This window comes from Heliangelus exortis, chromosome 2 (assembly GCF_036169615.1).
Source record: "Heliangelus exortis chromosome 2, bHelExo1.hap1, whole genome shotgun sequence".
NCBI classification, from domain to species: domain Eukaryota; kingdom Metazoa; phylum Chordata; class Aves; order Apodiformes; family Trochilidae; genus Heliangelus; species Heliangelus exortis.
In genome coordinates this window covers 139,932,886-139,946,671 of record NC_092423.1, presented here as the reverse complement: position 1 = coordinate 139,946,671, position 13,786 = coordinate 139,932,886, and the positions used below count along the sequence as shown (strand labels likewise).

The window sequence follows — 13,786 nt, the reverse complement described above, 5'->3', positions numbered from 1 at the left end:
CACACCACCAACAGTATTGTTAGTGGTCAATAGCCAGCACTTTCCTCTAAATTATGGCTTTTGCTATGTATACAACAGAGCTGCAAGCACAATGGCATGGCAGTAACTGTGCAGTCAGAAGCATGTTTAAGTGGACCATACAGTTTATCAAGATAATAAAATTAATTTTTCTCAGGGCAAAACAAAACTGACATGAAGGCCTCACTAGTGAAACACATCAGTCATGGGTAAAATCTTCTGTGACACTTCTGAGCAGGAGCTAGCAGGAAGGCAAGGTGAAGAGGAGCACTGGAGGGAAGAAGGAGGTTATGGCATCATGTGAAAAGGGAAAGCTGCTGCAAAAAAAGAAGGAACAACGCTGATTCAGGCTGGGGAACAGTTGGGTAAAATGAGAAAAGTGGTGGAGTGAGTACAACAGAGCTGGAAAATATCTGCCCCAGGCATAGCTGTGCTGTGACAAAACCTATACACAGGCATGATTTCAGCAGAGCTATCTGCACCACTCGTGTTTGCTTAGGTGAGCAGGTATTTATGAAACAGAGGAATATGAGCCCAACTATGTAGACCTCTGACATGGCATAACAAAACTCTGCTGGAGAACAGGAGAGGAGAATTTAATCTGACTTTGACAAAACCCAAAGCAATGTATGCTGCAGAAAAGGCTGGGTGAATAGCTCATTTTGCCCACATCAGCAACAGTTGCCAAATGATTACATATCATTGCTTATTACACTTTTTTGTTCACATTTTAGCACAGTGATTTATTCATTAGTCTTGAATTGCAGTAATTACTATTTTTACTTCAGAGACTGATAAAAGCAATCAGGGAGCTTTTATATTTTTCCCCCTCAAAGACAGCTCTCTAGCTTTCCTGCACGGAGTCTTTCATGATGTGGTAAGAAGGGCTTTTTTCCCCCTCTTCCTGTCTGATTATAAACTAGCCACTCAGTTTATGATGGAAGTTTATGGATAGATCCTGATGAACAGCCTTCCTGGAAAGACTTATTTTGATTTCATTAAGTCTTAGATCAACCCATAAACTTTCAAAGAGGGAGTAAGTGACTTAAGTCTGGATCAGGTCCAAAGAACTGAAGCAAACTCCAAAATGATGAAAAATCTTGTTCAGTGGCCTCTAACTCTGGTAAGTCCCTTCCAGCTTCTCCAAGGATCTGAAATTCTGACTTCTTTACTTGCCCAGAACTGCCCCAGACTGAGTAACAAGGAACACATTGTTTGTCCTTTGCCCTCACTGGCTCCTGAAAGCAGGCACAGTTTAATCCAAGTGGAAGGGAAAGGGGTGATGGGGATGTAGAGAACGCAGTTATATAACCCAGTTACTCCTTGCTAAGAATCATAGAATCATAGAATCGTCTGGGTTGGAAGGGACCTCTGAGATCATCAAGTCCAACCCTTGATCCACTCCCGCTGCAGTTCCCAGCCCATGGCACTGAGTGCCACATCCAGTCTCTTTTTAAATATCTCCAGAGACAGAGAATCCACTACTTCCCTGGGCAGCCCATTACAGTGTTTGATCACCCTCTCTGTAAAGAAATTCTTTCTAATATCCAACCTAAACCTCCTCTGGCACAACTTGAGACCATGTCCTTTTGTCTTTACTGAGAGTTGCCTGGGAAAAGAGACCAACCTGCCCCCGGCTCCAACCTCCTTCCAGGGAGTTGTAGAGAGTGATGAGGTCTCCCCTGAGCCTCCTCTTCTCCAGACTGAACATCCCCAGCTCCCTCAGCCCTTTCTCACAGGACTTGTGCTGGATCCCTTCACGGCCTCCTTGCTCTGACCTGCCCCAGCACCTCAATCTCCTTCCTGAACTGAGGGGCCCAGAACTGGACACAGGACTCAAGCTGTGGCCTCACCAGGACTGAGTACAGGAGAAGAATCCCTTCCCTGGGCCTGTTGGCCACACTGTTCCTGATCCAGGCCAGGATGCCATTGGCCTTCTTGGCCACCTGGGCACACTGCTGGCTCATGTTCAGCTTCCTGTCAATCCAGACTCCCAGGTCCCTCTCTGCCTGGCTGCTCTCCAGCCACTCTGTCCCCAGAAAGTTATCTACTGGAGTACACAGACATGTGGCCTCTTTGCATCCTCCCCAGCCCCCTCCATCTCCAGCTTCACGCCTCACAGGTTATGCTTGAACTAAAGGGCTGAAGAGTGCCCTCTGCAGATCACCCTTCAGCCAAGGGGTTGCTTAAAAGCCTCTGAGCAACTCTGTGACATCAGAGGTGAGGTCCACCCCACCCAGCAGACTTGCTCTGATAAGGAATAGCAGCAAATCCCTATAGAGGGCACAAGGCAGGAGAGCCTACAGCAATGTTTTCCTGGTATGCTTGTCCAGCTTCCAGTTATATGTGCAGGGGCATTTGGAGGATCCAGAGAGGAGCCAAAAGGGATTTCTTCCCTGTAACGGATTTTTCTTACATGCTCATTTGTGAGTTTATTTTCAACACTTCCTGGACAACTGGTGTAGACACAATGCTATGATATGAAACACAAACATTCTCACCATCACCCCTCTAACTGCTTCTCTCCCCCGTCAGGAATTTTTGGTGCCTGCTGGAACACCTGTTAAGCAACTTGAATTTAATCCTGAGACCACTCACAGCAAGACTGGTAACAAAATAAATCTACATCCATATTTGAGATGTTAAGACAGGATAAACCTCTCCACACTTGTAAAGTCAGATGTTGTGTCTCAAGTGAGAGCTAACAACAGCTGAAAGATGACAACTTAAATGACTCCTCAGTTGTGACAGAACACCTCCATGCTTCAAGCCTGTTTTAGAGTAAGTGTAAATGCCACCGAAGGTGTTTGACTTGACTTTGTGCTAATGCTGACTGAAAGCAACATATCTCAGGTTACCCCTCAGAGCTAGTACATACAATTACTACTTCATCTCCATAATAACATCAGTAATTGTTTGAGCACCCGAAATTCCCAAAGCCACAGAGTAGAGCCATGGTCTGGTGCCTCCCCAGCTACATAATAAGAGCATGTGTCCTCAGTATTACAGAAAAAGCCCTGATTCATTCCCTTTGTGTTACTTTATAGTTGGCACATTTTTAGTCATCATATACATTACAGCTGAAGTACAGATGTAAAGTGTGCCATACTGACCCAATAGATGCATCACTGAACAAAGCTGTTCAAGTCTATGTGCTTCAACATTCCTTGTGGGAGCCAAGGCACTTAACTGGATTCTGGCATCCAGTGTAAGGTCCACAAACCTAGAAGATGGGGTTTGTAATCCTTTAGCATTTCTCTGGCATTCTTCCTCCATTTCAGCTCAACTTATTTATCAGCTTTAGGATACTGTGAAAATCTCCAGTAAATTTAATGCCATAAATTCAAGTTGGAAAGAAACCACCTTTACTGTGAGGTTATTGATGTCTACAGCTTTTGAGAGAGAATTGAAACAACATGGATGTAAAAACATTCATGGTAAGCAGCCAATGCACTTGAACTTCTGAAAAGAAATGAGAGGACATTTCCTAATTTTGATGCACATTATGAGTTTGAATGTTACTGTACATTGCAGGTATAAATCAGGGAAATTCCACTGATTTCAGAAGCTACGCTGATGCTTCACAAACCAAGATCTAGCTTGATCTAGACACATCAAGGAGCTACAAGGCAAATACTTGCAGGACCATAAAAACACCAAGTGTTTTCCTTTCTCTGAACTGGAGTACTCTGAAGTTATCATGCAGTATGATACACACTGATGGATTATAATTTAGTCAGTATTATCTCAGATCTACTTCCCTGTCTTTCCTTTTAGAGCTTTTTGTGCTGGCACTCGATCCAAATGCATTACTTGGAGTAGAGTCCTACTTGAAGTAGCATTTGCTTTGATCCTTGTGAACACTGCTGGCACAAAGCCACACATATAAATGATCAAAATGAACATATAGGAAGTGTAAAAAAACAACCACAGTACCTCCAGGAGCAAAAAAAGTACTCCAGTAACAGAAAAATTTAGTATATAAAACAAAGTTTTAGAAGTTTAAAGTTCCATTGATCTTTATTTTCCTCCCTTCTCCTCAGTTCTCTAAGTTCATAACAAGAACATCTCAACTGAAAAGCTGTAAGACCGAGAAGCTTTCCCTTCCCTCTTTTTTTGCTTTTTTCTCCCAAGACTGTTCTTTACTTGTTTTCCTGTGATCGCATTTGAATTTTAAGCAATAAGCTCATGTCAGAAGAATGTAATTTCTCCATCTTTTGTCTTTAAATTTGTCTGAATAGAATGCAAAGGACATAATGGCAAGCAAAATTGTACTCAGCTGGCAGCAGCAGTCTTTCCATTTTCACTCTCAGATTTTTACACAAAAATAGTCTTTATTATTACACCATGAAAGTAGTAAATTAAGTCTTAGTGATACTGGTCATGTTCTGTTACCAAAAAGCAAATTTTCTATATGGCTTAATCCAACTAATGAAGTGTTCAGAATTTCATTAAAGGCAAGCTTTAGAATCTACGTTTCTTACACACATCTGAAATTTATAAGACATTTCTGCTGAGTTTAAATATAGTCAAGACATGAGACCTTATAAGTTTCCATGTTGCACAAATGCATTAATGTGGACTCAAGAAATAGAGGAAGTAACTATTGAACTTAACACCATTAAGGAGGAACATCTATATAAGCCAGGCTGCAATGGGAGGTGATTTGGTGATTTAGGAACTGATTCTCCCCCTCTACACCACTCTTGTCAGACCCCATCTGCAGTACTGTGTCCAGTTCTAGATAATGTGATTGACTGCAACATCAAGAGAACAGAATCAGCATCCAGAAGCTCCCTTCAAACCTAAATGTTCTTACAAAGAGTACACATGCCATGCTGGTGGCCATCAATGTGCTCACTTGGGAAAGAATTATCCCATGTATCATCCCTATGGGTATAATAATGGGAAAAAATTATTTCTTGCAACGCTCCAATTCCTTTCTATTTTTATATACTCTGTGCTGATATACTCACATCTGAAAGTGAGGATGATATAAAAGCAATAAATATATTTTTCAAAGACTTTTGCAATGAAGTAAAATGTAGATCTTTTAAAAATACAGGTATAGATCAGATGAGTGACACAGAAAGATATAAAAAGAGTTTACCCTTGAGTACTCACTGATTAGAAGGGCAGATACCTGTAACAGGCGAGACCTACATCTGATGCTCTTTCTCATTTAGATACCTCCCTCAGCTGAGTGGCTTTACCACAGGGCTAAAAGGTCAGTGTCTCTCAGTATTTTCTTCTGCACTTGTTTCCATTTTTAAATATAGTTATAAACACACAGAACAAAGAAACAGAGACCGATTCCACACCTTCACCTAGCAGTCCCATAGTCAGTCAAGTTCTGACTTTAAATCACTGAGACTGAAACCCAGGTCTCCTACACTGCACATTAGTCACAATGGAGAAACATTGTTTGAGGGGGTGGGTTGATTCCTCTTTCATTTTAACTATTAATTCCATGTCAGACATCTAAATGCCAAAGTAAGAAACTTCTTGTTTTGATCATTCACATTAGGAAGGCAATTGCTTTGTCGAAGAAACCCTCACCTGATCCATTAGGAATAGACTTCTTCATTAATCCACTAGCAGAATTATTATGAATGCAAGATGCTGCTTGCTAACTAAACAACGTAGTTAATTTTTGACCTTGAAAAATTGTCCCAGATTGCAAAAGTAAAGTTCAGACAGTTTCATTTATTCTAGAGTTGGCCCTTTGCAAACTAGCAAGGACACTAGCAGTGAGGTTAATTTTGTGATTTGGATATTCATCTTCATTGGAACTCGATCATCTTAAGGGTCCCTTCCAAGTGAAACCATTCTATGATTCTACATTCTTAGGTGCTGTATAGGTTCCATTGTTAGAGTACTGGAGCATCCCCTTATGTAGTTTGTTTCTCTAGCTTGTTTCTCTTTCCAATAACTATGTGAAAAAGAGGTTTTGTGTGTCAGAAATAATAATCATAATTTTAAATCATTCCTGTTCCCAGACCCTGATCTGCTAATCCTTCAAAACTATAAGTGGGCTAGCTCACTCATGAGTTCCTTCCAGAAAATATCCAGACAAAACAGTCCCAAAATGACAAAACCATGCCAAGCTTCTCTCTCAGGGTAGTCCTTTAACCCTACCCAGAAGTCAGATCTCATTCACACAAACGCTTCTAAACATATTAATGCCTCTCCTCAGGGGCTGCAACTTGTTCCCTCAGCACCATGCTATGAAAACATTACTCTGACAGATTAGAATTCAGTTATGTTATTATTTTCAGCTCTATGAACTGAAAAAAAAAAATCAGAAAGAATAGTAATGATGTTTTGGTGCCACAAGAGAAGTAAGGCAACTGAGTACTTTGCAGTGCAGAGTGGATATGGCTACTTAGCTCCATAGCCTGGAGCAGCATGGATATGAGCCACTCCATGTTCATTAGTTGCACAGTCCACAAACATGTTATACACAGCTGAATTTCAGGCATGGGTATAAGGTTCAGACCCACAAAGAGTTTAGGGACCTAACTCCCAGTGATGTGTTCTGAACCTAAATACTTTCATCTAATACAAGAAGACTGTAACAAAGAAAAGAAATAATCTGAAGTTTTCTAAACTTTAAGAGACCTTTTTAAGTGCTAGATTATCTTACATTCCTTTACTAGTCAAAGAGCTGTCTATAAGGAATTTTACATAAATGAAAAGTGCATATCCCACACACAACACTTAACTGTCATAACAGCAATCCCACTTTCAGTTAGAATTTTCAACTTTTGTACTGACATTGCTTTTCCATAACTGGTCACTAAATGGATTTTAAATTATTATTTTATATTAAAAATATGAAGACAAATAGAGTTAGGTTTTTTTTTTTCAAATGATCCTCTGACAACATAGCCAGCTATAAAGATGAACATAGAACGACTGAAATGTTAGGCACAACTGAAAAGAAACTCAGTTCTGCGAATAGGTTATGTGACTCCACAGAAGTAACTTCAACTATTTACTTAAGTTTCACCTCTTTTATATGTCTAGGAATAAAATTAACTTTCTTATCTCTGTATAATGTTGTGAGGTGTAATTGGATGAAACTTGTTAAGCATTATACTACACAGAGTCTTGTTGCAGCTTGTTTTCTTATCCTACTAAAAGCAAATCAAAGATCTTAGTCTTTCCTGGAATCTCCAGGTAGAACCTTCTAAAAATTTAAAGATAATTCCTTTCACAGTGTCATTTTTTTCTATCCCAAACTGTGTCTAAAATAACACTCTTGTACATCATTATTTCTCTGTATATGCATAGCTTAAAATAAATAAATCAACAGGGCATAACAGCATCTACTTGAAGGCTAACTATTAAATTTAAAATCTCCTTTCAAAATATTTTCTTATTGATACCAGCTATAAATCTGTCCTGTTGAAATGTCAAATCATGATACCTACTTTTTCCTTTCAAAACTGACACTTTTTCAGTGGAGACAGCAGGGAAGAGCTTTACAACTGTTGTGTTGCTACTTTCCAGACTCCATTACAATAACCGGTTTCCTATGACAAAAATGTTTCCTAAACTACTACTGCATCTCCAAATTATTTGTTCCCTATCAAAAAAATACAGTCTTTCCTACATTTGTCAAATTCTCTCCTTAAATAGTTTGACATAACGAGCAACATTGTCATTCACTCAAATCCTAACACTTCACAAATGAGTACTGAAGTCTGCATCTGCTGGGTGTTCCTACAGACTGTAGTTATCAAGGATTCCAAAGTGCATGTTATCAGCTGCTATAAAAGGGCTATGAAACCTGTCATCCCTTGTGCACTGAATGTGAAACTAAATAACCTTCAGCACATACCACAGTGGCAGCTAGGGTCACAGGAGTTGAGATTCTATCTTCTGATTAGCTCTTTTCACAGAGTATCAGAAATTTAAACTGATAGAGATAAAAAAACAGATCTTACTTTCATTTCATGACAGCAAAATTCTCATACTCTGTGCCAGAAGATGCCTTTGATATATATATTCTGGCACAAAATAAAAAGACTTGGTAATACAACTTTAAACAGAAGGTGGGATTTAAAATTTACAGAAGGTACAAAATGCAAAGTTATAATTCCTGCAGTAATCATGACTAGTTCCTATGGGCTCAGTCCTGCAAGCTTCTGTACTGTGATTACGTTTCAAGAAGGAAGAGAAACATGCCAATCTACTCCTGCAATTTAATTTAAGCAACTTCCTTTAGCATTTCATTTAATCAAAAGGAGATCACAAAGCATTCCACAGCTCCAGGACCGTTATGGGTACAGAGACCATCAGTCATTTAAGATTAAGGTCACAAAAAATTGTCCTTACAAGCCATGCATGACATTATTTAGAACTTTCAGATGTTACCAGATTTAGTGAATATCCCTCCAAGAGCACAGTTATTTGGAAAATATATATATTGTAGGCACTTGGGGGTTCAAGAAAGAGTTTAACAAAATTTTAAGCCCCTAACACATTAATCAACACTTGTTTTTTACTGCTTACATTTTGAGTAGCTTTGAGCAGAAAAATTAAAATGTTTTTCATGGAAAAAAAGAACTGAGAATTTAGGAATGTAAGATAGTTCTGAAGACAGATTTTAGAATAATCACTTGCTGTTCACATAAAACCTGTCTGACTGTTTTGACACGTATCATCACAGGTGGAGATTTTGCATCATTTTGCACAAATTCCAGCGAAAGTAGCTGCATAATAAAGTCTCACAGATTGAGGGAAAAATCCTGCAAACTGAAACATGAGCAGAACAGTAACTGCTCTGAGGCATGATATCATCCTTAATGAAGAGAGATGAACTTTCCCTATTTCATTTCTGCACCTTTGCTGCTCCTAAAGTTCAAAGCTAAGGAAGTCTCTTTCCTGCAGAGCTGACTAGAGGACAATCTGAAGGTGCTACGGTACCAGTCTCCTCCCCAAATATTAGAGCCAACTATCATGCTGCATTTCACCTCTCAGGTGGCAGGGAACAACCATGAAGCTCCCTTTCATCACTGGGGCAGCAAATATCATGAGAGAAAACGTATTAGCTTTGTTAGTTTGCTGTTAAAAAAAGGGCTATATTTAACTGCATCACTCTCTAAGCACCATACCCAAAATCTGTGTTGAGAAGGCTTTTCCCTTCAAATCCCAGTTAATTTCTAAGTAGCAAGACAATGTGAGAATAAAACATTTCCTTGTTCAGCTATTCTAGAATACAAAATGTCAAACCTTGCATAAAAGATATGTAATGATTAATGGTAACTCATCCTGGAAGGCAAATGATTTTAGCATCTACTCCATCTGCTCCTTTGAGATTGAAAAGGCTGGGACAAAAGAAGAGTCTAGGAAAGCCCCTCTGAGAAAACCTGTCTGGAGTTTTTGGATTTTATCTGATTTAGCAATAAGCCCAGGAAAGAGCTAACAATTAGGCCATCCTATATATTTGAGCTTGAAACAGGCCAGGAATTATGTAGTAAAAGTTGTGGACAAAGCAGGACTAGTAATTGAAAATTAATTATTAACCAAGTAGCTATTAATGAAGTTACCACTACACAAAACTCAAGCAGTTTTAAAGCAAGCAGTTTTAAAGCATGCCCCCAAATTTGCAGACACATTATAATATGCAGAATTATGGGACCTGATTTGTATAACTCATACTTTCAAAGTCACAACTCATACAGAGGCAGCTAAAGAATAAACAGATGACTTGAGTTAGTCACGGCTGCTGAATCTGTAAGAGGGTGACCCTAATGTTCTTACAAAAACCAAAAAAATACAGCATGCAATTGGGTAAATCACCAGTTCATCAAAACTAGTAGATGTCTACTAAAGATCTCATTAATCTTCATCTCAGCTGGTATTGCAACCCAGAAATTCCACCCTCTGAGCCAACTCCATCTTTACAGTAACACTATATGATATTTTAGATAATATTGACAGTGCTCAATTATACATCTCAGCATAGTCATTAACTACATAGAGCTCAACAACAAGAAGAGGCTTTTTGTACCAGATGGAACACACATGTCAGTTTAGTCTCTCACAAAGATTTTAAAACCTGAGGCCCTGATCCTGTAAGAATGTGGATATCTGTCACTGTTAAGTGAATAAATTTGTGACATTCAGTTCCATGGGTCTTCTTAAAGGCTGGCTATGAGTGAGAAAAACACACAAAAAGAGAGAGGCAGTATACGGGTAATGGCAATATGACATAGCTACAATAAATAGAGAAACTGGACAGTTTTACTGGTTTCAGGTCACTACATCAGATAGAAGCAAATCTACATATGTGAATATAAACAGACTCCACCAATCTTCAGCCACACATCACTACTCAAGAAGTTCTGGGAGCTGTCATGATAAAAGAGCCTGATAAAAGAAGAAAGTAAAATATGAAAGTGATGTTATGGTGGATCAACAGATTATTTAGGCAGAAGACACAACACTGATGCAAGTTTCAAGCAGCAGAGTTGTGCTTGCTTTGAAAATTTAACTCTGAATTTTCCACTTCTTTTGTATCACCAGGCCTGAGGTGGCATTTAGTTACCCAGTTCAAAGGAAGGTGGGCTGCTCCAGGATGTCTACTTGAATACAAGTTTATTATTTTGCATCCAAGACTGTTTGTGAAAGCTAACAACTTTCCATTCAATCTTAAATTGCACTAGATGGTGCAACAGGATGAAATGTGATGGATTTACCTGAACAAAATCATCGTGAAGTCTACAAAACCCAAGCTGTCAGTAGTCCATGTACTGAATACTGAATACAGCAGTCCATCCAACATCATCAGGCATTTCATTTTGCACACAATCTGACCTCTATGCAGAGCCAAAAACAGATGTCTAAGTGGATAATAAGACAAATCTGCATTTCAGGCTGTCGTAGTAGCAGAATTATGTCCTTTTTAATTTTTTTTCCCAAGGGATTACTCTGTGCTTCTTTATTTTGGGTTTTTCTTAACAGGTCTGCCAGTTAGGACTCAGTCCCATAGCCAGAGCTGAATGTATCACTCAGGCATTCACCCCTTCCTCAGGCAATTACAGAATGGAAAGTAAATCCAAATTCAGTTATCAAGATTTTATCTTCTCAGTTACAAACACCTGGAAATTAGGAATTACAACATAACGGTGGGGCAGTAATAATTTTATTGTTATGTAGGGAGCGAAAATTACACTGTTTTGTGGTCTGCAACTTGGTATATTAATTCTTAAAGTAGTGCCAAGAGCTCTATTAAACTCAGAGATCATCACTAATCCACAGTCTTAAAAACCATAAAGATGAGAAACAAATACATTAAGCCCTCAAGCTGTAATCCTAGGGAGCCTTGGGATATCAGATCTACAATTCAACTTGTCAAGCATATCCTCACACTTCATAAATCTCAATAGGGAAGTAATCCAAAGTCCAGTGAAGTCAGCAGGAAAACTCCTTCTGCTAGTTCCAGTGGGTTTTGGATAAGGCTCCAAAAAAACAAAACTCAAGAAGAGCTACAGGAGAGCATTCAGAATATCATTTTCCAATGGTATAAATCATTAATCTACGACTCCTGAAGTTCCTGAGATATCAGTTTATGTTGAAATCAAAATGTAGGGTGGGAGGGAATAGGTACAGGGGTCAAGGAACAGCGAGCAGAATAATATTATTTCAAAACATAATTATGATTGGGGAAGAACAGCACAAATAGAGCCCATGAACTTTCCCTGCAACAGCAATCACACTGATATTTTAATGGCTGCTATATGTGCAGGCAATAAAATATACAATTTTGTTGTGTTGTATAAATACCAGAACTGTTGACTCTCCAACTTTTCTGGCAATTCAAGCATAAATAATAAAAAAATTTAACAGTTGAAAAATATATTCAATTAAGAAAAACAGTTTTTAGTAAGTTGCAGTGTTGTGTGGTGCGTGCATAGAAGCTGTAAACCTGAGAACACACACAGTAAGCATTTTCCAACAATACAGTTCTACGATTAAAGCAAAGGTCTCCTTAGAGTTGCAACACATCCTAGGTTGTGAAATAGGAGCAATTTGTTTAAGTGAAAAATGAAAACAGCTTACTTAATCCTTTTAGAAGATTCTATCAATTAAGAAAAAACAAAACAAGACAAAGTCTTCAAATGAAAAAGTCCATCTTACAAGAAAAGGATATGAAGCAACACTTTCCTTATATTTGTATTCAAACAGGGCAGGAACTGTGGGAGTCTAAATAAAACTACTATAGTAATTACAGTTGTTTTTTTTTTTTCTATACAGATACCAATTTAAGCAAATTTTCAAATAAGAACACTCACTTTAGTTTAAGCCATAACTGTCAGTTCCATATTTCAGGGCAGTTAGTCACATCCTACATTTAGTATTAAAAGAATGTTTTTTGTTTTAAATAACACTTACATTGTTTTCTCATCTCTTTAAGTTGATCCTTAAAATACATATATTTTTCATTCTTTTGCAAGTCTGAGTCACTGTTCTTGTTCTCCAGTGCAGTAAATTTTTCTTTTACTAAATTTTTTAAATTTGGTATATTTTCTGGTTTTTCTCGTTTTATCTGTAAGGAACAAGAATTAGAATGTTATTCATTATGACACATTTTAATACAAAGCAAAAGACGTCAAGCAAAAATTCACTAACATAATCTCAGTTTCTTTGGATTATAGTTAGGTTTCACGTTCTGAAACCATAACCTCTAGGTAATTATTTATTTCAGCAAAATCATTACGAAATGCAGCGATTAACTTCTCAGCATCATTTAACTCAGTTGCTGCATATCGAGTATTTATCACACCAATGACAGGGAAAATTTCTGTGACGTGGTAAAGGTCAAGATGTTAACAACAACCAGCATAACATTGAACATGAACAAAACCAAAGAATATGACTGTACAAAAAATGAGAAGATGACTGAAAAACAGAAATACCTTCTCTAAGAGTTTTCTTTATCAGCTTTGCAGAAGCTTATAACCTACAAGCATGATTGCTGTGATAACACCAGCAAAAGCAGTACAAATAACCAACATAAAGGGAAGCAACCCCAATTTATTTGTGCTGTATGAACAAGAAGCATTATGCCACACAGGCAGGCAAAACCACAGATTTTTGAAAAATACTTGTTTATTGTAATTGTATCTGGAATGATCTGAAGAATAAATAGAAGTTAAGTAATGACACAGGCAATGTTAAGAGACCCCAAGAATGCAAAAAAGCACTTTGGAAACCCCATTAAAAACACTCTATCTCAAGGCAAGATTAAATTCTATGGAAATGCACCTTTGACAAATCTCTGTAAGAATGAGCTACAGTGGTTGAGACCATTCTATGCAATGGCATCAGCAACAGCACAAACACTGAGAGAAGCTGGGCAGTTGTCAAATTCATAATGCTAAACATTTTCTGAACCAGATAAAGGCTATTTCTATCCCAAACATAGAGAAAAGCATGACAATCTGAAAAAAAAAAAAAAAAAAAAAGGAGCTAAGCACCATTTTTGCTGTTCTACTCTTTCCCTACCACAGACATTCAATGATGCCCCTCACCAGACCACAGTCCTGTTCATTGTGAAACACAGGAAGAGAGCCTACTGAGAAAAAACATATCCACATCTACAGTTACCAGAGTTTACAAAGACCTTGAAAATCCTATGGAATATATTTTATTTCAAGAGCCAAATAAATAACAAATGTTCATGCAAAAATGGACTTTGAAGATACATAAAATGCTACATAGCCCAGAAAACTTTTACTTTTATCAAAGCAAAGCA

General features: G+C 38.1%; 1 protein-coding gene across 1 annotated transcript in view; it reads right to left on the bottom strand.

Annotated features, from left to right (window-relative positions):
* NSMCE2 (NSE2 (MMS21) homolog, SMC5-SMC6 complex SUMO ligase) overlaps positions 1-13,786 on the bottom strand; it is a 127,245-nt gene that overhangs the window by 55,871 nt on the left and 57,588 nt on the right. The window contains exon 4 of the mRNA XM_071738373.1: positions 12,424-12,577. Coding sequence (XP_071594474.1) covers positions 12,424-12,577 — 154 coding nt within the window. The remainder of the gene's footprint in view (positions 1-12,423; positions 12,578-13,786) is intronic.